The 14,751-nt window shown below is 39.0% G+C and overlaps 1 protein-coding gene across 1 annotated transcript in view; it reads right to left on the bottom strand.

The window, feature by feature from the left end:
- Positions 1 to 14,751, bottom strand: part of PDHX (pyruvate dehydrogenase complex component X) — a 72,650-nt gene that overhangs the window by 29,914 nt on the left and 27,985 nt on the right. Inside the window, exons 4-6 of the mRNA XM_033010807.2 lie at positions 14,400 to 14,605; positions 6,084 to 6,182; positions 758 to 941 (exon numbers count right to left, since the gene is read on the bottom strand). Of these exons, the coding sequence (XP_032866698.2) occupies positions 758 to 941; positions 6,084 to 6,182; positions 14,400 to 14,605 (489 nt within the window). The remainder of the gene's footprint in view (positions 1 to 757; positions 942 to 6,083; positions 6,183 to 14,399; positions 14,606 to 14,751) is intronic.

Below are 14,751 nucleotides of genomic sequence, written 5' to 3'. Positions count from 1 at the left end.
GAAAATCATCACTTCCTGAATGAGTTTTAACTACACTGTAAACTTCAGCCTGTAAAGATACTTCAGATTTAGTTCTAGAGCCACAAAGGTGTTTCCCCCCATTTTCCACACCACCTTTTCAATTTCTACTAATGTGCATTTAAGCACAGACATTTCTTCTTTAAAAAATCATTTCTGGTATTTTTAACATTTCAATTAACATAGAAACTGTATTTAGGTGCTGCAATTTGCTCTTCAAAGCAGCCACTAAACACTTTCTTTCCTCAATTCTTCATAACTCTTCAATGGACATTTACATATATTACAGGAAAGCAAACAAATGAAGTAGAGTAAAAATACATCAGATTCAAGTCTCTCCAAGTTTGGAAATATACACTGACATACTTATCGTGCAGGGATTGAGGGAAATGTTGGTACTGTTGATTTCCAAACCAGTAGTATCTTCTTGTTTGGGGACTAAAATAAAACCACTGCCTCTCTGACTTTCCTGTTTCCAGGGCCTGCAATGTAAATTTTTTCATGGCTTCAATTTGCAGAATACACAAAGTAGCATGCAGACTACAGTTTCAAGAGCTCTGCAGTTCGAATTACATTGCTTTAGAATCACTCAAATGTACTAAAAACTGCACATGACCCAATTTGCCATCTGGGTGGCCTCAGTTTCCTTCATCTCTCCAGTTCTGGAAATCTCATATGGCTTAAGTAGCCATAGCAATATTTAGCTGTAGCAATGTTGAGGACTTAATAGAAGCATTACCAATGTAGCACGTTGTCCTGGTGTGGAAACTGGTGGAACTGCTGGCCTTGGATAAGCAGAAGTCACAGCTGTTGCTTGCAAAGCAGAAGGCACTGCAGTAGGCTGAGGAAGAGCTGGGGAAACCACTGGCTTCAATTCACTGGATTTGCCCTTCTGCTTCTCTTGCAGAAGTTTGAGAGCATCCCTGGTGATTAAACACAGTGAAATATTGAGCACAAAGAAACTGTTTCAAAAACTCCCAAAATATTATTATTTCATCATTTACTTTAGTTAATTAGCCACTTCTGTGCATTTAAATTTCTTTTGTCAAACCAAACATTAAGAAAGTGATTATTATTAACTGATATGAATTTTGTGCCTCTTGTGATATCTTTTTAATTCTCATTAACTTCTGTGAATGAAAGGACTTGAATATGCAGCAACAGAAAAACTTTGTGTTAGAGAAGCATAAGATTCATCATCACTAGTTGTGAGTGTACAAGGCAATTTGTGAATTGCACTAAATTATTTTAACTAAAATATCAAAGTACACTTACTCATGTTATAAAGTCCCCAACAGAAGGTATTTCATCTGTTTCATTTGTAATCATTTGAATTAAATGTAATTAATTATTACTCACAAAAAAATTAGTAGTACATTTATCATTCATTTCTCTGTACCTTTCTGACATAAATATGCACAAACAGGTATAGATAATATATAAGTCCATACTTCATAAGCAGTTTGAAAGACAGCACTACACTAGAGAACCAAAGCCAAAAATTGAGTAACACCTACCGGTCCCAGTTGTGGCCGAACCTTGTCTACTCTATAAAGACCCCAGAAGAATGCTTATACCCATACAGCTACCATCAGAAAACTAACCTCTGTGGGCACAGAATGACAGGCAGAAGTAGACTCCCATCTTTATGCTATACTACTACATCTACCCTAGGTGCACTGTATTTATAAAGCAACATGCTAAAGATTAGCACCTGTGAAGCTAAACAGAAAAGACTGTATTTCTATGACCACTGCCAACTTCAAGGGAAATAAGCTATAGTAAAACTTCTGTTTTGCTATTGTAACTGCACCTGTACTAGCAATTTGTTAGAAGAGTTGTATCATAGATCGCCTTTTGTTATGCTCCAGATCGGATAGCAAAAGTCTGTATCATATACCCTAGATAAACTTCTATCACTTCATGAAGACATCACCACAGCATGTACACAAAGGTTTATGTACACAAAGTTACATTACATAAACTGGCAGAGGAAATTAAAAATAAATGTAAAAATCAGTCTACTTACAACCATACTATGGCTTCAAAACATAAGACATAAATATTAAACAACAAAGCTACCTAATTTCACTAGATTACTGCTTGAGTGAGTCTATTCTTGAGTGAGAGTCAATAGTTTATGTGTCATTAAATATTTGTAGAAAGGACAAAAATCTCAGAACAACATTACGTATTATTAGTTTTTCCTAACAAAGTAGCACTCCAGAACCAAGAACTGAAAACTGGAAAGCTCTGTATGTCCTATATAATGCCTTTTACTAATTGCTGGCTTGCTTCAATTTATTTTTAGCTTCAGTACATACTTAAGCAAATGATATTAAAAATTAAAAAATGACTGAGCTCAGGATGTAAATTTGTTATTCCTGCAGTTGTTACTTCTTTTACCAAATTAACATGTTAGCCAAAGTTTGTTTTAAAAATAAGTGTTTAGTATTTAACATAACTACTATATCAGGGGAAAAAAAAAAACAGATTTCACTGAATATAAATCATCCTCTAGCATTACAATTTGAGACAAAAAAGTAACTGCATGATATAATGTAACTTTCCTAGTTTACATACTAGAAGCTACCAAAAATTACTTAAGGTTTTAACTTGGCAGGCATAAGACAGACCATCTGCTCATCATATTCCATAATACATAACATAAAGCTTTTATAGTTTCTTATATATTTTAAAGCTAAGGAAATGCTTTAAGTTACTTCCATACATTATGCAAATAACAAAAAAAGATGGTCCGACCTATCATAGCCACGTCGAAAAGCTTTAATAATTCCAGTCACTTTTAGTGTGTCAACTTAAAAATGTATTGCCAAAATTGAACTTATTTTTAGATTACAAGATTCACGCAGCAGTTTCTGAAACTCATGCATGAGTATGAGATAAATATATATAAAATATACATATCTAGAAATCAGATTTCATATGTATTTATATTTTCACATATTATATAAATATTTGTTATACATACATATAAAAGTAATTCCCCCACAACCAATTCCACATGATTTAACTGATTAAGTAAAATATACAGCGATGTTATGACTGTCATGGGTTCAAGACTGCAAGCCTGCATACAAGTAGAGTTGGAAGAAGCACCAAAGTAAATAAAATTAAACATATTTCAGAACAAGTCAAGCAAATTGATATTTTATTAGAACTGGAAAAGGAAGGGTTGGACACATATTTTCAATTACTCTATAGACCTCCATCAACATAGGACAGTAATTGAGAAAGATGAGACAGATGTAACAAACATGAGAGAGAGCAGTATGCTCCCCAGAAAAGATACCTGAGCTTGGTAAGCATTTATTAAACAGAAATATGCCTTACCAAACTGTTATTATTGGAAGTATGCAGACTCTGGTAACTCTGTTAGACTTCAGTTTACCACTTCTACAGAAGTGTGTAGTTCTTCCACTTCATGTTAGCCAAAATCCGAAGAATTGTGAAAGTAAAATGAGTCTTTTGTACTCAAAATATACTTTGAAATGGACAAGTTAGGGATTATACACACACCTAAAAATCATTAAGGATCTAGTGGTGCAACAGGACATGCACAGATTGACACTAGCTTCCTCTGGTGTCAATTACTGTTACTAAATTGTCCCAATCCGCTTTCATCTGAACATCCAATTACTCAATTCATAGAAGATTTCACGGAAGAAGGAGAAAGGTGAGCAGAGAATGTTACACATCAGAAACTTCTAGGTATCAGACCAACTGCACTGATCAGCTTTATAGAAGGAACTCATTCCTCCATAATGGCAGCTGACAAACTGCACGCAGCACAGATTGCTCTGTGAGTCTGCACTCAGTACACACACATTAAATTACCCTCTGGAAAATCAGCACTACATGTGTGCACTGTGCCTTATCTGCAAGCTGAAAATGCAAATGTCTCAGCAGCTCTGAGATCCCAAATGACACTTAGTGACAGTTGGTAGGAAGGTACAGATGGGAGGAACATGGCCTCAGTGAAGCAGTTATTATTGGTAACTAGCTCCCCCACCTTTTTACGGTTGCACTTATAAATCCCTAGATCACCAATAAATAGGATGAGAAAAAGCAGAAGTCTAAAACAATAAACAATTTTAACATAGCTCTTCCACACACTGTCTGAGCTGATGACTAGGAACATGGTGCAATCTATGATGGAAGTTGTGATTTACTTTGTACTAACACATCAATTTTCAAGTATATTTCTGAAGAAAGCAGAGGATATTGCTTAAAAATAAAGCTGCCACTCAGTAAAACTAAAGCGGGAAATCAACAACAGTAACTCAGCCTTGCACAGATATATAAGAGAAATTAAGTATCAGTCCACCAAGGGAGTAGATCAGGACAGAGGAAGCTATTAAGTGAAAGCTCCTATTGCTGTTAAATTTTACAGTGAATTGAATTTAAAGATAGAAAGTTTTGCGGAAAAAGTCTTGCTTGCTTACGTAACTCATTATCTATCTTTGTTTCTTGTAATCTGATGAGCATTAGCCCTGTTCAATAAGGAAACTCAGAGTTTAAAAGTGAAAAGTCAACTTGTAAGACTCCCACAAAGAATCAATCGCTAGTCTACTTGGAAAAGAGACCATGAGTCACTCAGCTATAAAGCATGGCATGTAGTTTAACAGTAATCTCAAGTTAGCAAAAGAAATACTTCCCTGAATGTCTGCAGCAGCTCTCCACAAAAATCTGCAAGCATTTAATTTCAAACTGAACATAAGAGCCCGTAAGCATCTGAAGGATTAACAACATTTCAAAAGAATGGTTAAAAAAACCTCCAGATAGTCTGTCTCTTAAAATGACATTTCAAAGTTAAATCTTTTGTATGGAAAAAAGCAGTTTTGAAAAAAGAAGATCTTGTCAGATAATTCTCATAGCTACAGAAAAATCTTTGCTACATCTCCATGACAACTAGCAAATGTTAATTAGTTAGCTCAAAGTCCTAAAGGGTTTCCACCTGCCATAGCCTAGTAACACAGCATAAATTACCATTACACTTACATAATTAAGAAAAAACTCTCTCTGATAATTTGCTGTTTCATAGGATATGATATCTATTCAAGTCCTTATTTTATCTCAACTCAAAGACCATAGGAAAAAGAGTTTTGAAAAAAATCAGACTTTCACTGTCTGCTTCTCTGAGTTCAATTCCAAGTTAGGCTGACCTGGTTGTCTTTGAATGGACCTAAAATTACAGCAGCTAACAAGGTCTGTGAAAATGAATGATAGCATTTGTCAAAAGGAATAACTTTACAAAGAACAAAAATAAGGATTCCTGACAAAATCCTCATCTCCAATAACATACATGCTAATGTGTAGATAATGCACCATTTACAAGGGTAAGGGCTCTGGATCTACCACAACACATTTTTATACCCAAGTTCCTCACTCCAAGGCTTAAATTCCAATCATTACATCAGAATACTCAAAAAGTACAGGAAACTACTAGAAGCCCGATCACAACAAACATTTTTTAAATCAAAGATGGGAGAAAAACATGAGTCTGGATTTCTTACCATTACACTTCATTGCTCTGCCCAGTCTAATAAAAAAATGGAACAAATTAAATCCTGGCAGATTTCATAACTGAACTCCAGTTAAAGAAGATCTGAACTCCCCAAAGAAAACGAACTGAAGACAGGTCACTGGTGTCTTATTTTGGCTCTGAATACACTCGAGTAGCAAAATTCTTGAGATCCACAATGGTAGCTAACAGTGGTGCTCAAGAGTTGATAGCCACCATTAGGCTGAGCAGCAGCAAATGTGACAGCAGTACTACACATCTCAGATTGGATATAAAACCAAATTTTATTATTTTTTTTTATAATTAAAGGCTTCTTACAGTATTTTCTGACCTTTCTCCGTATCTTCCCAACAGGTTTTTCAAATTTAACTAAGCCATTCTCCCCCCATCCCCTGAAAAAACTGGGACAAAAAGTCAGCTTTTTAAATAAATGGATTGTCAAGTTCATGGAGATTGCTCCAGGTTCAAAGGAAGAAATAAGGGAGTATGAGGTTCTAGATTTACTGAAATATCTACATACTCTTTAGTGAAGATTCCTCGAGGACCAGAAGGTGTAATATTGCTCGGATCTAATCCATGAGTCTCCAGAATGTTGCGAGCTGCAGGACTTAAGCGAACCCTAAAGAAATGAGGAAAAAAAGAAACTATTTAAACAATAAGATTAACTTATTTCATTTAATGCATATCAAGAGAAACTACATGATATATGCTCTATTTCAGAAGCAACAGCTAGGGAAGAAAACAGAATTCTGCACTGTTTTTGTTTAACCCCAATCAGCAACTAAGCATCATGCAGCCACTCGCTCACTCTTCCCCACTGTGGGATGGGGAGAAAAAAATCAAAATAAGTAAAACTCAAGGGCTGAGACAAGAGCAGTTTAATAACTGAAATAAAATGTAATAGTGATGAAAAGGAATATAACAAAAAGAGAGAGAAATAAAACCCAAGAAAGAGAAGTGATACACAACGCAATTGCTCTCCACCCTCTGACTGATGCCCAGCCAGTCCCTGAGCAGTGATTCCCCACTGTGCCCCAGCCAGCTTCCCCTGGTTTATATACTGAGCATGATGTCTTATGTTATGGAACATCCCTTTGGCTAGTTCTGGCCACGCTCCCTCCCAGCTTCTTGTGTATCTCCTTACTGGCAAGAGCATGGGAAACTGAATAGTCCTTGACTTAGGATAAGCACTGCTCAGCAACAACTAAAACCACAGTGTGTTATCAACATTATTCTCATACTACATCAAAAACACAGCACTGCACCAGCTACCAGGAAGATACCACTCTATCCCAGCTGAAACCAGGACAATATCTTCCCCTTATTCTATGTCATTTACATCATGCCGCAGTCCCACACTTCCAATATATTCCAACTCATCACTTTTCCTGTCTCCTGATATATACACACAGGTATCACTCCTTTAGTCTATGGGCCATCCCTATAAAATGTCCATTGAGTTCATTCAGTCCATGACTTCGAGCTCCATCTGTCATTGATACCTGTGAACTAAGATTATCAGAAAATAGATATCTGAGTAATAGAATTACCAGGATCAATTTAAGCTGTTTTAACCATTTAACCATTGTGCTTCAGAACAAATACTAATCTTCTGAGGAATAGTTAGAATAACTGTAGGATGAGGAACTCATAAATAATCTTACTTGAGACAGTTTGGCCTTGTAGTAACAGGTGCAAAGAAACATAAAGATAAGGAAGCTATGAATTAGCAATAAAACCAGACCAGACCAGCCTTGAAGGACAAGATCTATGTGACCACAGGAGTGAGTTTGCGCAGAAGTAAGGATCAACTGGCAGACACAGTGAAGAAGACTACAAACCTTCATCTGAAGACCCCCGATGGCCAGATGAAGACTCCAACAGACATGTGCAACAAACATTAACATATGCTAATTAGCTCCAAAAAAGTTATGAATATGATAAAAATATTATTTAAATGCACTGAATATGTATTATTAAGGTAGTAAAAATGCTTGTTGATTTTCACACACACACACACATTTGGAGGAGCTATTCCCTGTGTGTCCTTCACTGTAATAAAGAACACCTGCTTTCTAAAACTCCAAAATTGAGTCTTAGAGAGTGAATTAATTACCGCTTTCTGGTAACATCATAACAGTCTTTCAGGGCAGGAACAACGGTGCACACTAAATCCACTGTAAGAACGACAGTGCACACTAAATCCACTGTAAGAAACTGAAGGAGTTAATGCCCCAAATATTCATCGCAACAGAAAGCCTCAAGGACCAGTTGTGCCCTTTGTGGTTAGTCTAAAGAACAATCTGCCCAAGGAAGTGCAGGGTGCCTCGGAGGATGAACGGTTCCACTCCCTAGTGGTTGCATTGACAAATTCCCTAGATAAGCTTCAAAGTAGGGAGACACTGACTGAGTAAACCCGTATGTTTGGGATACTGCCTACACTTTAATTTATGACTATACACTTAAAGAAGGGCTAAAAGATTGCGAAGGGAGAGAAACATCCAGCATTAGATGGAGCTGAAGGCTGAATAATTGCCCAAGAAACAAAAACTGAGGAAAAAGTAAAGGTGGTAGGGGGGGATCTCAACCACCAACTCAAGTGGACAAAACCGTTAATGCACCCCATCCTCCCCCCAACACATGCACAGAGTCCATGCTCTACTTTTTCCTCATCTCTCACGGAAATGAGTTTGTGGAATACCTGCCTCTATCTAGTATGCTAATCAGCTGATAGGATGAACTTAAAAGGCGACAGAAAACTTTGCTTGGGTGTGCACACACCATACAAGATTACTGGACCTGAGACAATGCTGGAACCTGACGTGGTGATCCAGAATTCTTTGACTCTCTTTCTCTCCTTTTCTTTTACTTTCTTTCTTTTCTTTTGTATAGATTTAACAATAAGAGGCCACAACGCTTACTATCCCTTTCCAAGTTTAAATTGTTTCTACTGCAAGTAAAACATTTTAACCAGTCCTTTGGTGTCATTCCACTTTAATTTAACTCAAGGGGATCACAAAAAACTTTACGACTCCCTGGGCTTCCAGTCTGGGTCATAACAGCCAGTTCTGTTTCCATCACTGCTGCGCTTGTCCAGTTCTATCATCACTGCACTTTGCTCACTTGCATCAGAATTAATTCTTCACTAAACTTGGTAATTTTACCCTTGATTTGGCATAGAGTCACCATAGAAGTGGTGATATACAGTTTTATATAGCATTTAACATGATACAATTTAAGTCACTGGCTAGTCTCACCCAAAATCAAATCCCCTTGTGGCACACATTGGACTTCCCCATCCTCCCACATCACCCTCCAAGTGCAGCCAGGTCCTTGAGCAAAAGCAATTCCATGGATGGGTTTGCCTTTGCCTGAGGCAGGAATAACCCAAACTGTTTTCCCTAGCATACTTTTTATGTGCACTACAGGGGACTTTATCCCCCTTCTAGAGTACATACATTTTTGATTGGTCAGGGCCAGCTTGACTGGTAGATCCCCTAATGTTGACTAACCAGGTGGCTTTTGCTTAATGTGTATCCCAATGTTTGAAGGTTCCACCCCGCTATTACTCTCAGTGGAGTCTTTAACAGTCTATTGTATCACTTGATTTTCCTAGAGGCTGGTGCAGAATAGGGGATGTGGTATACTCAACTCAATGCCATACATACTCCTTAACCCAGGTGTCTATAAGGTTGTTTCGAAAATGAGTCCTGTTGTCTGTCTCAATTGTTTCTGGGGTGCCATGCCACCACAATACTTGCTTTTCAAGGCCCAGGATAGAGTTCTGGGTGGTGGCATGGGATGTCTCCAGCCACAGGGTGGTTGCTTCCACCACTGTAAGCATATGGTGCTTGCCTTGGCAGGTTTGTGGGAGTGTGATATAGTCAACCTGCCAGGCCTCCCAGTAATTACATTTCAGCCATTGTCCTCCATACCACAGAGGCTTTTACTGCTTGGCTTGCTTGATCACAGCACATTTTTCACATTCATGGATAACCTGTGCAATAGTGTCTGTGGTCAAGCCCACTCCTTAATCATGAGCCCATCTGTGGGTTACAGCTCTTCCTTGATGGCCTGAGGAGTCATGAGCCCACTAAGCCATAAATTTCTCACTCTTATGTTGCTAGCCCAGATCCACCTGAGCCACTTCAGTTCTAGAAGCCTGATCCACCTGTTGGTTGTTTTGACGTTGTTCAGTGGCCCAACTCTTGGGTACGGGAGCTTCTATATGACATACTTCCACAACAAGGTTCTCTATCCAAGCAGCAATATGTTGCCATAACTAAGCAGCCCAGATGGGCTTGCCACTGTGCTGCCAGTTGCTCTGCTTCCATTGCTGCAACCATTCCCACAGGGCATTGCCACCATCCATGAGTCAGTATAAAGCATTGGACATTTTTCTCATTCATCAATGTCTAAAGCCAGCTGGAGGGCTTTCATCTCTGCAAAGAGACTCAATTCACTTCCTTCAGCAGTTTCTGTAACTTGTCACAAGGGACACCATACAGCAGCCTTCTACCTCTGATACTTTCCTACAATACAGCATGCTGCATCAGTGAACAGGGCATATTATTTCACATTTTCTGGTAACTTATTATACAGTGGGGCCTTGTCAGCATGCATCACCTCCTCCTCTGGTGATATTCCAGTATCTTTGCCTTCTGGTCAGTCCATGATCACTTCCAAGATTCTTGGACAACTGGGGTTTCCTAATCAAGCTTCTTGTGATCAGCACAAGCCACTTAGCATCAGTAGCATAATGCGTAGAGGGGACCCTCCCTTTGAACATCCAGTCGAGCACTGATAGCTAGGGTTCCAGGAGGAGCTGTGCTTCAGTGTCAACTACTTCTGAAGCAGCTCGAACCCCTTTAAATGCTGCCAATTCTTCCTTTTCAGTTGAAGTATAGCAGGCTTCAGATCCTCTGTATCCCCGACTCCAAAACCCCAGAGGTCGGCCTTGAGTCTCCCCTGGTGCTTTCTGCCAGAGACTCCAGGTAGGTCCTTTCTCCCCAGATGTGGTGTAGAGCACATTTCTAAGATCTTGTCCCGCTCAGACTGGACCAACGACTACTGCATGGACAGTCTCCTACTTAATTTGCTCAAAGGCTTATTGTTGCTCAGGGCCTCATTTTAAATCCTTCTTCTTCCAGATCACTTGAAGGAAAGGTTACAGTCTGACTTTAATTTGGAATGTGTATCCTCCAAAAACCCACAACACCTATGAAAGCTTGTGTTTCCTTTTTATTAGTTGATGGAAACATAGTTGCAACTTTGTTGAGCATATCCATCCGGATCTGACAACATCTATCTTATTCCTAAAAACTGCATTTACTGTGCATGTCTCTTGACTTTACTTCATTTTATGACAAAATCGGCTTTTAGAAAGATCTGGATTATTTTCTTCCCTTTCTCAAAATCTGCTGTGTTGCCTCACATGATGATGTCATCAACGTATTGTTGGTGTTCCAGCCATAATAAATCATCTCTATCATGGCTAATTCTCTCAGATACTGGATACCTCTCTCCATGGTGGTCCACTTGCCTGGGTGATACATAACATCTTCCTTGAAGGGACACCTTTCCTTCATGCTTGACAGGAGCTGCCTCCAGAGGCTGAGGACTTGTATCCCTTTTCTAATCACTTTGTCAATGCCCCCTTCCCTAGAAAGTGATCCCAGATGATTTGCTTCCCTATCCTCTTATTCCAGGCTACTAGTGTCATTATTCCAGCTTCAGAGCTGTCAGGTGATAATGTGCTTACCTGTATGACAGCTAAAATCGTTTCACATATCCCACAACTGACTCAGGAATAGGGATCAAGTGGTTACCTCGTTCTGCCTCTTCCTCCTGTTCCTTGTGATGTCCTGCTTCATCCTCTTTTACTAAACGAGCTGACTTTTGCATCCATTTCTTCTTGTGTATAGGGGCGACTGATACTGGCACTGGTTGGTTTTCTGGTTCAGCTACAGTGCCTGTCATTTTGTCATCAGATCCAGATACCTTCTTTTCCCCTTGAGGGTAGTGAACAGTGTTGAACAGGGCTTGGTGACCATGGGCCAGGTCACAGCATGTTTGCAGTGATTTGTGTCTCTGGCATTACCAGAGTGACACCATACTTTTTCCAAATATTTTACTAGTTTTATCCAGTTTTTGCAATTTTCCTGGGCAAAGTTCCAAAACACTGGAGGTACCCACTGTCCTAGATACTCATCCATACTACCCCACAAACCCTGTCACTTGTAATTATCTAGCCTTGGGGCAGATCTCTAGGTGATATTCTTAAATAGTTGTTTAAACAACACCTGGAACACATTCAAGAAACAGAGCAATAGGAATATGTTGGTTTGAACATTCCAAGGATATTCAAAATTCTCAAGAGCTATTGTGATTACCCTGGAGGATAGGGGGAAGATGAAGAAAGGTGTCTCCCCCATGGATTGGCTTTCTAAGTAGAAAAAGTAAAAAGTGTAATTATTTATAGTTTCTGATAGATGGCTCCCGAAGTATGGAGGTGACAGCAATGCTGAGTACAAATACAGATTAGTTTCACGACCAGCAATCCTATCTTCTCATAAGCCAGTGTTACAATATACAACAACACGATAGTTCTAGCCAAGTTCGCATGGATGATAAACAGCACAACAGGGAACATATTTCAAGAACAAGCACACCAACTTTGAGAGCAAATAAATCAGCAATATGACCAGTGACCACTGAACCAATATAATGACTGCTTATAACAATTTTTTCTGATATGTTCCAGTCAGATTGATTATTATATCAACCCGTCAGGCCCCATGTAGGGTGCCAAAAAGGACTGTTGTGGTTTAACCCCAGCTGGCAACTAAACACCACACAGCTGCTCATTCAATCCTCTCCACCCCGGGTGGGATGGGAAAGAGAATTGAATAAAGTAAAGTAAAACTTGTGGGTTGAGATAAGAACAGTTAAATATTTGAAACAAAATATAATAATGAAAAGGAAGATAGATAACAAAAAGAGAAATAAAACAAGACAGACAAGTGATGCACAAGGCAATCACTCACCATCTGCTGACTGCTGCTTGGGGACTAGGGCTGGGCATCAATCAGCCCCTCACAGCCATCTCCCCCCACCTTATATACTGAGCATGACATCCTATGCTATGGAATATGCCTTTAGTTAGTTCAGGTCAGCTCTCCTGTCTGTGCCCCCTCCTAGCTTCTTGTGCACCTCCATGCTGGCAGAGAATAGGAAACTGAAAAGTTCTTAACTTATGGTAAGTGCTACTTAGCAACAACTAAAACCTCAGTGTGTTATCAACATTATTCTCATACTACCTCAAAAACACAGAACTGCATCAGATACTAGGAAGAAAATTAATTCTACTCCAGTCAAAACCAGTACACATACAAAGGCTGTGATCCTATCACTGAAGCCAGACTGTGCTCTTTCATCAGGCTTTAATGCAAAGTTGAATTTAAAGAACACAGCAATGACCGTAAAGGGATCAAAATAGAAAGGAACACTCATCACCAAACTTTCCTCTTACAGCAGTGATGCAATATACTTGTGGACTCTTCCGGAAAAGGGTCATTATCAAAGAACAAATTTTTTAAGACCAGCTTGTTATAGAAACGTTAAAAAATGAGATTTAGGAGCTCAGACAAGAGCGTTGCTCATCTCTATTATTTGTTGGGCTAGCTGCAATTGCATCACTTATGCAGCTTAATTCTAATTATAACATTATCTTCACTCTTGCTTCAATTTTATAGGATTGATTTAATGAAATGGCTACTTTCTTTGGAAAGTAAAAGCTCTACAGATGTAGTTACATAATTCAGTATCTGCTTTAGAAGACTAAATATTAAGCCCTCCCACACTCAAACACTTTTAATCAGCATGTACCTAAGGTATACTATAATACTAGGAAGCCTGTACCTGCCATCTTGATCTAGATGGAGTATGCTCAATAGTAACATTTCTGCCTGGAAACAGAAACAGTGATCAACTACAAAGCACAGTACACAGCTATACAGCACCCAGTGCACTTTAGCATGATTTGCTTTCTGAAATAAGGAAAAAGATCTTTTGTATCTTAGACACAAAAGCAGCAACATTTTCATAAAAGAATAAATACTTGGATTCAAGTCTTTCAACAAAATTTCCAATTCATTATTTCCTAAAGGAGACTGTATTTGCACCACATTGAGTTTTAAGAACTGTCTATAAGCTCTTGCCAAAAAAATGGTCATAAATCATCACTTGATCCCAAAAGGTGCCGATACATCTCTAATTAACAGTTACAGCGATACAGATGCACTTGATGTTCTTCAGTACTAAAATGCAAGACTTAATCCTTTCAAGGATCCTTTCCTTGGATCATCCCCCCTACTACAGGTAAGGTTTGGGCAATGACCTCAACTAGTCATCTTCTACTTGTATGAGAAGAGCCAAAATGCTGACAACAAAAGTAAACATGGTAAACCAGATAGAAAAGGCAATCAGGGTTGGGAAAAAAACAAACAACCAAACAAAAAAACAAAACAGAAAACAAAAAATCCCCTGTGCTGGGTTTGTGTGTGGTGGGGTTTTGGTAGCGAGGGAGGGTGCCACAGAGGTGGGCCCTGTGAGAAGCTTCTCAAGGCTCCCCTGTCTCCAAGTTGGACTCACCTCTGCACCAAAGCCGAGCCAATTAGTGATGATGGCTGCACCTCTGTGATAATGTATTTAAAAAGGGGAACATGGGAGGAGGGGGAGTTGTGAGGGAGACACCTCTGCAAAAAAGATTCTTCCTGGTTCCTGTACTGATCTAATTAAGTAAGAGTTCAGTTTCCTAACACACATAGAAACTTACTGCAATTTTCCAGGTTGATGTTCCAGTTTAGGAGGGGCTGATACTGAAGTACCTGCAGGAGTTGAGGTAAGTACATGTGCTGGTGGAGCCGGAGAAGACGGATCACCACCATCAGCTGGTATTTCAACTTGCTTCCAGTCCTGTCCTTCCTCTACCAGCAGAGCAATTAGTGAGCCCAAGCGTATGTTTTTGCTTCCTTCATTCACCTAAATTTAAGGCAATGAGAACATTAAGTTACATATGGCACTGTCTAGACTAATATGACTAAAAATGGTAGATGTGAAAATTTCATGCATACTAGTGACACTTCATCATGAAAATACATCCCATTCTATTCCTATTGTTAACAAGA

Source organism: Tyto alba, unplaced genomic scaffold (assembly GCF_018691265.1).
Source record: "Tyto alba isolate M040663 unplaced genomic scaffold, T.alba_DEE_v4.0 Super-Scaffold_18, whole genome shotgun sequence".
NCBI lineage: Eukaryota > Metazoa > Chordata > Aves > Strigiformes > Tytonidae > Tyto > Tyto alba.
This window is presented reverse-complemented; position numbering and strand designations above follow the sequence as displayed.